This window comes from Scyliorhinus torazame, chromosome 14 (genome assembly GCF_047496885.1).
Source record: "Scyliorhinus torazame isolate Kashiwa2021f chromosome 14, sScyTor2.1, whole genome shotgun sequence".
Classification (NCBI taxonomy): Eukaryota; Metazoa; Chordata; class Chondrichthyes; order Carcharhiniformes; family Scyliorhinidae; genus Scyliorhinus; species Scyliorhinus torazame.
Genome location: NC_092720.1, coordinates 205433780 through 205443087, shown reverse-complemented (window position 1 = coordinate 205443087; position 9308 = coordinate 205433780). Strand labels below are relative to the sequence as shown.

Genomic DNA, 9308 nt, shown 5'->3' with positions numbered 1-9308 from the left:
CAATCCCATCCACCCAAATCATCCCAACCCCCCAATCTCAGTGTCCCAATCCTATCCGCCAATGCCATTCACCCAACTCCATGCCCCAATCCTGTTCCCCAATCCCATTCCCCAATCCTATCCCACAATCCCATCGTCTTCAATCCATCCTATCCTCCAATCCCATTCCGCACCCACCCCCAAATCATATCCTGTGGTGTCTCAGGAAACACGCAGGGGACTCCAGTAGTAACAAAGGGGGTTGATTGGAGAAAGGCTGGTAATTATATGGACACAAAACACATTAGGATGGGCCTAGTCTCTCTGGCTCCAGGATCCACACTGCCCAAGACACTGCTCCCTAGGGCGCTGTGCAAGCTCGCTATTGGATGGGGTTTGCACGCTCTCACATAATTAGCCCAGAGATGGTCCTGGGGTTCCCCCAGGCAAATACATCCTGTCCCTCAAATCCCATCGCCCCCAATCCCATCCCATCCCCCCATCCCCCCATCCCATCCCATCCCATCCCATCCCCCCATCCCATCCTTCTGCCCCATCCCATCCTTTCCCCCATCCCATCCTTCTACCATCCCATCCTTCTGCCCCCATTCCATCCTTTCCCCCATCCCATTCTTTCCCCCATCCCATCCCATCCCATCCTTCACCCCCTCCCATCCCATCCTTCACCCGTCCCATCCCATCCCATCCTTCACCCCCTCCCATCCCATCCATCCTTCACCCCCTCCCATCCCATCCCATCCTTCCTCCCTCCCACCCCATCCTTCTCTCCCCCATCCCAGCCCATCCTTCTCCCCCAGATTTAGCTGATGAAGACCCCTTTAAAAGAAGGGACAACCCCACATTGAGCAACCAGCCCCTTTAAAGCTGGGCAGCTAAAGTGCTCCCATGACTGACACCTGGGGAAAGTGAGCAGTGAGTGAGGGAGGGGCAGCCCACAGACTGGGTGGCTGGCTCTTTAAACAGTCTCTCCTCTTTCAAAGCGAGCTGGCAGTTTGAAGGCAAGGTTCCTTTCACCACTTTGACTCAGCAGTCGCGAGTGTCAGTCCTTTTCCTGATTGTGAAATTTTTGACTTCCCTCAGAAGTTAACTGGAGAGAGAGAGAGAAACTTCGGAGCAAACTTCGTCTCAACTTCTCCGGAAAGTCCAATTCAAATTATTATATTTCTCACAACAGTTCTCCCCTGCGCCAGGTAATAATATATCCGTGTGTGTTTATTTTAAGACAGCAAAAATGAGATTTTATTGGTAATCAATGGAAAAAAGTAAATGTCTTCCTATTATTAACGCGCGGCTGCCAATCTCTTTCTGATGCTAATTTTCCATTCCGGCTCTGTTTCTTTTCTAATGGGGTTTATGTGCAATTGCCTTGTTCAGATTGGTTTCTCGATGGCTTTCTTAGTGAAGAAGAAAAAGTTTAAGTTCCTGGTCACTCTGAAGGTGGTGGATCTCTCAGCCGTGCCCTTCGTCAATGGGATCCTCTTCTGCAAGATGCGTCTTCTCCATGGGGGATCCTTCACTGACCTGTCCAGCCGGTGAGTTCCATCAGCCCCTCTGTATCCCCAACACCCCCTCCTGTATCCCCAACACCCCCTCCTGTATCCCCAACACCCCCTCCTGTATCCCCAACACCCCCTCCTGTATCCCAACACCCCCACCCTTCCTAATATTGGCTTTGACAACCTGTCCATTCTCTCTTCACCCCTTCCCCCCCCCTCTGCCTTTTGCCCCCCCCACCCCCCCCTGCCTTTTTCCCCCCACCCCCCCCTGCCTTTTTCCCCCCACCCCCCCCTGCCTTTTTCCCCCCACCCCCCCCTGCCTTTTTCCCCCCCACCCCCCCCTGCCTTTTCCCCCCCACCCCCCTGCCTTTTCCCCCCCACCCCCCCTGCCTTTTCCCCCCCACCCCCCTGCCTTTTCCCCCCCACCCCCCTGCCTTTTCCCCCCCACCCCCCTGCCTTTCCCCCCCACCCCCCCTGCCTTTTCCCCCCCACCCCCCTTGCCTTTTCCCCCCCCCCACCCCCCCCTGCCTTTTTCCCCCCCACCCCCCCTGCCTTTTTCCCCCCCACCCCCCCTGCCTTTTTCCCCCCCACCCCCCCTGCCTTTTTCCCCCCCACCCCCCCTGCCTTTTTCCCCCCCACCCCCCCTGCCTTTTTCCCCCCCACCCCCCCTGCCTTTTTCCCCCCACCCCCCTGCCTTTTCCCCCACCCCCCTGCCTTTTCCCCCCACCCCCCCTGCCTTTTCCCCCCCACCCCCCCTGCCTTTTCCCCCCACCCCCCCTGCCTTTTTCCCCCCACCCCCCCTGCCTTTTTCCCCCACCCCCCCTGCCTTTTTCCCCCCACCCCCCTGCCTTTTTCCCCCCACCCCCCCTGCCTTTTTCCCCCCACCCCCCTGCCTTTTTCCCCCCACCCCCCCTGCCTTTTTCCCCCCACCCCCCCTGCCTTTTCCCCCACCCCCCCTGCCTTTTTCCCCCCACCCCCCCTGCCTTTTTCCCCCCACCCCCCCTGCCTTTTTCCCCCCACCCCCCCTGCCTTTTTCCCCCCACCCCCCCTGCCTTTTTCCCCCCACCCCCCCTGCCTTTTTCCCCCCACCCCCCCTGCCTTTTTCCCCCCACCCCCCCTGCCTTTTTCCCCCCACCCCCCTGCCTTTTTCCCCCCACCCCCCCTGCCTTTTTCCCCCCACCCCCCCTGCCTTTTTCCCCCCACCCCCCCTGCCTTTTTCCCCCCACCCCCCCTGCCTTTTCCCCCCACCCCCCCTGCCTTTTTCCCCCACCCCCCCTGCCTTTTTCCCCCACCCCCCTGCCTTTTTCCCCCCACCCCCCCGCCTTTTTCCCCCACCCCCCTGCTTTTTCCCCCCCACCCCCCTGCCTTTTTCCCCCACCCCCCCTGCCTTTTTCCCCCCACCCCCCCTGCCTTTTCCCCCCACCCCCCCTGCCTTTTTCCCCCCACCCCCCCTGCCTTTTTCCCCCCACCCCCCCTGCCTTTTTCCCCCCACCCCCCCTGCCTTTTTCCCCCCACCCCCCCTGCCTTTTTCCCCCACCCCCCCCTGCCTTTTCCCCCCACCCCCCCTGCCTTTTTCCCCCCACCCCCCCTGCCTTTTTCCCCCCACCCCCCCTGCCTTTTTCCCCCCACCCCCCCTGCCTTTTTCCCCCCACCCCCCCTGCCTTTTTCCCCCACCCCCCCTGCCTTTTTCCCCCCACCCCCCCTGCCTTTTTCCCCCCACCCCCCCTGCCTTTTTCCCCCCACCCCCCCTGCCTTTTCCCCCCACCCCCCCTGCCTTTTTCCCCCCACCCCCCCCTGCCTTTTTCCCCCACCCCCCCTGCCTTTTTCCCCCCACCCCCCCTGCCTTTTTCCCCCCACCCCCCCTGCCTTTTTCCCCCCACCCCCCTGCCTTTTTCCCCCCACCCCCCCTGCCTTTTTCCCCCCACCCCCCCTGCCTTTTTCCCCCCACCCCCCCTGCCTTTTTCCCCCCACCCCCCCTGCCTTTTTCCCCCCACCCCCCCTGCCTTTTTCCCCCCACCCCCCCTGCCTTTTTCCCCCCACCCCCCTGCCTTTTTCCCCCACCCCCCCTGCCTTTTTCCCCCCACCCCCCCTGCCTTTTTCCCCCCACCCCCCCTGCCTTTTTCCCCCCACCCCCCCTGCCTTTTCCCCCCACCCCCCCTGCCTTTTCCCCCACCCCCCCTGCCTTTTTCCCCCCACCCCCCCTGCCTTTTTCCCCCACCCCCCCTGCCTTTTTCCCCCCACCCCCCCTGCCTTTTTCCCCCCACCCCCCCTGCCTTTTTCCCCCCACCCCCCCTGCCTTTTTCCCCCCACCCCCCCTGCCTTTTCCCCCCACCCCCCCTGCCTTTTTCCCCCCACCCCCCCTGCCTTTTTCCCCCCACCCCCCTGCCTTTTTCCCCCCACCCCCCCTGCCTTTTTCCCCCCACCCCCCCTGCCTTTTTCCCCCACCCCCCCTGCCTTTTCCCCCCACCCCCCCTGCCTTTTTCCCCCCACCCCCCCTGCCTTTTTCCCCCCACCCCCCCTGCCTTTTTCCCCCCACCCCCCCTGCCTTTTTCCCCCCACCCCCCCTGCCTTTTTCCCCCCACCCCCCCTGCCTTTTTCCCCCCACCCCCCTGCCTTTTTCCCCCCACCCCCCCTGCCTTTTTCCCCCCACCCCCCCTGCCTTTTTCCCCCCACCCCCCCTGCCTTTTTCCCCCCACCCCCCCTGCCTTTTCCCCCCACCCCCCCTGCCTTTTCCCCCCACCCCCCCTGCCTTTTCCCCCCACCCCCCCCTGCCTTTTTCCCCCCACCCCCCTGCCTTTTTCCCCCCACCCCCCCGCCTTTTTCCCCCCACCCCCCCCCGCCTTTTTCCCCCACCCCCCCTGCCTTTTTCCCCCCACCCCCCCTGCCTTTTTCCCCCCACCCCCCCTGCCTTTTTCCCCCCACCCCCCCTGCCTTTTTCCCCCCACCCCCCCTGCCTTTTTCCCCCCACCCCCCCTGCCTTTTTCCCCCCACCCCCCCTGCCTTTTTCCCCCCACCCCCCTGCCTTTTTCCCCCCACCCCCCCTGCCTTTTTCCCCCCACCCCCCCTGCCTTTTTCCCCCCACCCCCCCTGCCTTTTTCCCCCCACCCCCCCTGCCTTTTTCCCCCCACCCCCCCCTGCCTTTTTCCCCCCACCCCCCCTGCCTTTTTCCCCCCACCCCCCCTGCCTTTTTCCCCCACCCCCCCTGCCTTTTTCCCCCCCCCCCTCGCCTTTGGCCCCCCCCCACCCCCCCCCCCTCGCCTTTGGCCCCCCCCCTCGCCTTTGGCCCCCCCCCCACCCCCCCCTCGCCTTTGGCCCCCCCCCTCGCCTTTGGCCCCCCCCCCTCACTCGCCTTTGGCCCCCCCCCCCACCCCCCCCTCGCCTTTGGCCCCCCCCCCTTGCCTTTGGCCCCCCCCCACCCCCCCCCTCGCCTTTGGCCCCCCCCACCCCCCCCCCCCTCGCCTTTGGCCCCCCCCCCCACCGGCCTTTTCTTCCCCCCCCCCCCCCCCCCCCCCCCCGGATCCCCTCCACATCCACCCCGCCGATACCCTCAGGATTCGATCAAGGTGCCTCTTCCTCCTGTTTCTCCCTCATTTCCTCGGCGATTTGTTCTTCCTTTGTCAAATATTTGTCCAACTCCCCCTCAGAAGGTTCCTGTCAAATTTGCTTCCAAATCTTCCCCTCAACTCTGCTACAAAGGTGGGGGAAGAGACCCCCCCCCCCCCCCCCCACCTCCAATTTAAAACTCTACCCTTTCCAGGGACAGATTTAAGGCTTTTGGGTAAGGGGTGTGGTGGGGGGGGGGGGGGGGGGCGGGGGGTTGTTATGTAGAACACTTTTTTTGTTGTTGTTATAAGAAACACAGCGAGTGGTGAAGACCTGGAACTCCCTTCGAGCTAGGGTTGCCCGAGAAGTCAAACATCCGATGATTTCAAACACCAATTGGATGGGCATTTGAGGGAATGGGCTGACTGGATTTCTCTACAGCTGGCATGTACCCTATAGGCTGAATGGCCTCTTGTGCTTAAAAGCATGAACCACAATCTGATTTTCTTGCTAATTTTCAGAAGAGGGGGAATTAAACCAGTCTTGCACAACTCCTGGACCCCACAAAGCACTTTAGCCCCAGTGCAGTACTAGTGGCGGTATTTGAAACAGTGGGAAGTACAGCAGTTAATATGTACAAGACACCCGCCCCGTTAACAACAATGTCACAATGACTAATGTTTGTGGTGTTGTGGCACAGTGGTTAGCACGGCTGCCTCACAGCGCTTGGGGCTGGGTTCAATTCTGGCCTTGGGTGACTGTGTGCAGTTTGCACGCTCTCCCGGCGTCTGCGTAGGTTTCCTCCCACAGTCCAAAGGCGTGCAGGTAGGTGGATTGGCCATGCCAAATTGCACCTTGGTGTCCAAAGATGGTTCGGTGGTGTTACGGGGATGGGGTGGGGGAGTGAGCTTGGCTGGGGTGCTCTTTCGGGGGATCGGTGCAGACTTGATGGGCTGAATGGCCTCTTTTTGCGCTGGAGGGATTCTATGAATTGAGGGATAAGTATTGGGCAGGACACAGGCGGGGAGGGGGTTGGTTAACTCCCCTGTTTGTACCAGGGAATCTTTTTTTCACATACACCCAAGCAGACCCATAGGGGCTCGCTTTAACCTCTCATCTTGAAAACAGCAACCCCCCCCCCCCCTCTCCTCCCCCAGCCCCCAAACTGGCAGTGCAGCACTCTCTCCGTAGAGTGTTCAGCCTTGGGTTATTGTGGTCATGTCCTTGAAGAGGAGGCTGAAAGTGCAATCTCGTGATGCAGAGACACGAGTGCTACCAACTGAGCTGAGGGCCAGAGGGCAGCACGGTAGCATAGTTGTTAGCACAATTGTTTCACGGGTCCAGGCTTCGATTCCCGGCTTGCTTGTTTGTGCGGCGTCTGCCCGTTTTACCCCCGTGTGCGTGGGTTTCCTCCGGGTGTTCCGGTTTCCTCCCACAGTCCAAAGATGTGCAGGTTAGGTGGATTGGCCATGCTAAATTGCCCTTAGTGTCCAAAATTGCCCTTAGTGTTGGGTGGGGTTACTGGGTTATGGGGATTGGGTGGAGGTGTGGGCTTGGATAGGGTTCTTTCCAAGAGCCGGTGCAGACTCGATGGGCCGAATGTCCTCCTATACTGTAACTTCTATGATCTATGATAACAATCGCAAGGCTAGACAACTTGCGAGAGAGAGGCCATTGACCTTCTGGAGCCACCTCAGCCTTTCTGGCGTTCCCACCCTGCTCCTCCTCCCACAATCTACCACTTCCACCATATCTTTGGTTACTGACCGCGACGACGTCTCGTGTGTCACGTTGTGCTTTAGAATTGCATCCTGTGATGAGCCTTGGTTGTTTTCTTACATTGGGCGTGCTATATGAATATTTGTTGTTGTAGTAGTATCAGGGTGCTGGGGGGGGGGGGGGGGGGGGGGGGGGGGGGGGGCGGGGGCACCGAGTGATTCCAGCACCAGGGCTGTTTGCCCCCTTCCAAAACTGTACTCCGATGTCCAATCCATGGTCTTAACTCCATGCCTGGTTTTGTGGATCTCCTTCTGTTTACAAAAAAAGACTCAATTCTGACTTTTTCTGTAAAAGTGTTGCTCCCTTTCCCAGTTCCTCCACTCCTCTTGAAAGCTGCTGGCTCAGTGTGGCCTCTTTTGAGACAGGGGGCCACAGCTTTGGAATCCCGTCCCAAGGGTACAAGAGAGACGTGGATCTAACTGCAGCTGATATTGTTCTCTCGAGCAGGCATAAAAATATTGAAGGTGCTGGATGTGGGGAAGGACAGTGGTTGTTGGGGTAAAGGTTTACATTAAACGGCATCCAGTTGGGTATGGAGTCTTTTTTTTTTTTGTTTGTTTTTGCTTTCCAATTGGCTTGGGAAGGCTGTGCGTCACGAGGATGGATGGAGCATGGGGCAAGCTGTGATATCTCTGGGGATAAACCTAATCGCAGTTGGCAAAACCTTTTATGCTGTGTTGTAAATTGGTGATGGTCTGCATTTAAAAATGGGCTCGGCCCAGCATTTGTTTCCCCTTCCCTGATTGCCCTGGAGAAGGTGGTGGTGAGCTGCCTTCTTGAACCCGCTGCAGTCCCGGAGGTGTAGGTACACCCACTGTGCTGTTAGGGAGGGAGTTCCCAGGATTTTTGACCCAGTGACAGTATTTCCAAGTCAGGAGGGTGTGTCTGTCTTGGAGGGAAAGTTGAGAGTGGTGGTGCTCCCAGGCATCTGCTGCTCTTGTCCTTCTGGATGGTAGCGATCGTGGGTTTGGAAGTTTCTGTTGAAGGACCTTTGGTGAATTCCTGCAGTGCATCTTGTAGATGGTACACTTGTGTCGGTGGTGAAGGGATTGAATGTTTGTGGAATGGGTTCCAATCGAAGCGGTTGCTTTGTCCTGGATGGTTTCGAGCTTTTTTTTTTTTGGAAAATATTTTTATTTGTTTTTAACATTTTATACTTAAAACACAACAATGCAAAACATCAAAGAACAGCAGAGACTGCACCCCCACTCCACCCACCAACACGCTAATAACTCAAGAAAAATATCCACCCACCCCCTCCCCTTCGCAGCGATGGTAACCAGCTCTTTAAAGTGCAGAATAAACAGTCCTCCAAGCCATACTGAGGTGGAGAAGCTGGCCTCCACCCCAACAGGTCTGCGAGCACTCAGCGAGGCAAAGTCTAAAACATCTCCGCTCCTGTCTGCAGCTCCAGCAAGTCCGACACCTCAAATATGGTCCCCAGGGGACTGGGCTCCAAATCCACGGGCAGGATCGCTGACCAGGTGCTGAGAAACGACCTCCCAAAATTTCCCCAACTTCAGACAGGATCAGAACATCTCCCGCGATGTTCCAAGTGTCCTCCACCCCCTCAAACAATCGGCTCATCTTTGACCTCGTCAGGTGCACCCTGTGCACCACCGTTAACTATTAACCTCAGCGTCGCACATGCGGCTGAGACATTCGCCCACCGCAACAGCTCACACCATAACCCCTCCTCCAGCGTGACCCCCAGCTCCTCCTCCCACATGGCCTTGACCCCCTGCAATGATGATATACCCTCCTCCAAATTGTCCCATAAATCGCCGAGATGACCCCCCTCCAACCCCATCGACAATATTTCCTCCGACAACGGGGAGGGCGGTGTCACCAGAAACATTGGGGAAACATTTTTTGCAAAGTTCCGCACCTGCATATACTTAAAGGCCCCCCATCCCCGTGGAATCCCAAACCTCTGTCAGCTCTTCCAAACTCGCAAGCCGCCCTTCCTATAATGAGTCCTTCATTTCCATCACCCTCCCACCCAGAAATCTAGCCTCCAGTCTCGCCGGCTCAGACACGTGATTCTCTCAGATCGGCACCCGCTTTGACCCGCCCCGTGCTGTCAAAATTGCCTCCATATCTTCAGCGTGGCCACCAGCATCAGGCTATCCGAGGATTTCCCTGAGGCAAACTGGAGCGGTGCTGTTGTCAGTGCCCTCGACCCTGACCCCCCTACAAGAGAGTTGCATGCAGTCTATTGGGGAGGGGGACTGAATTAGGATGCGCCTTTGAAAGAGCTGGCGCCAGCATGATGGGCCGAGTGTCCGTCTCCAATGTGCCATGCGTTTCTGCGCGGTGTGCTTGCCTCGAGAGGATAAACTGCCACTCTAGAGCCTGGCGGGCACGTCCTGTTTGTGGGTGGATCGTCTGTGTTTGCATTCTGGACATGCTTGTCACTTGTTTAGGGGCTGGTTTAGCACAGTGAGCTAAATAGCTGGCTTGCAATGCAGAACAATGCCAGCAGCACAG

At 58.8% G+C, this 9308-nt stretch overlaps 1 protein-coding gene across 1 annotated transcript in view; it reads left to right on the top strand.

The window, feature by feature from the left end:
* Positions 1-982: 982 nt before the first annotated feature.
* The window catches only part of LOC140390376 (early estrogen-induced gene 1 protein-like), a 30203-nt gene continuing 21877 nt past the window's right edge, over positions 983-9308 (top strand). The window contains exons 1-2 of the mRNA XM_072475486.1: positions 983-1190; positions 1375-1532. Coding sequence (XP_072331587.1) covers positions 1387-1532 — 146 coding nt within the window. The 5' untranslated portion in view covers positions 983-1190; positions 1375-1386. The remainder of the gene's footprint in view (positions 1191-1374; positions 1533-9308) is intronic.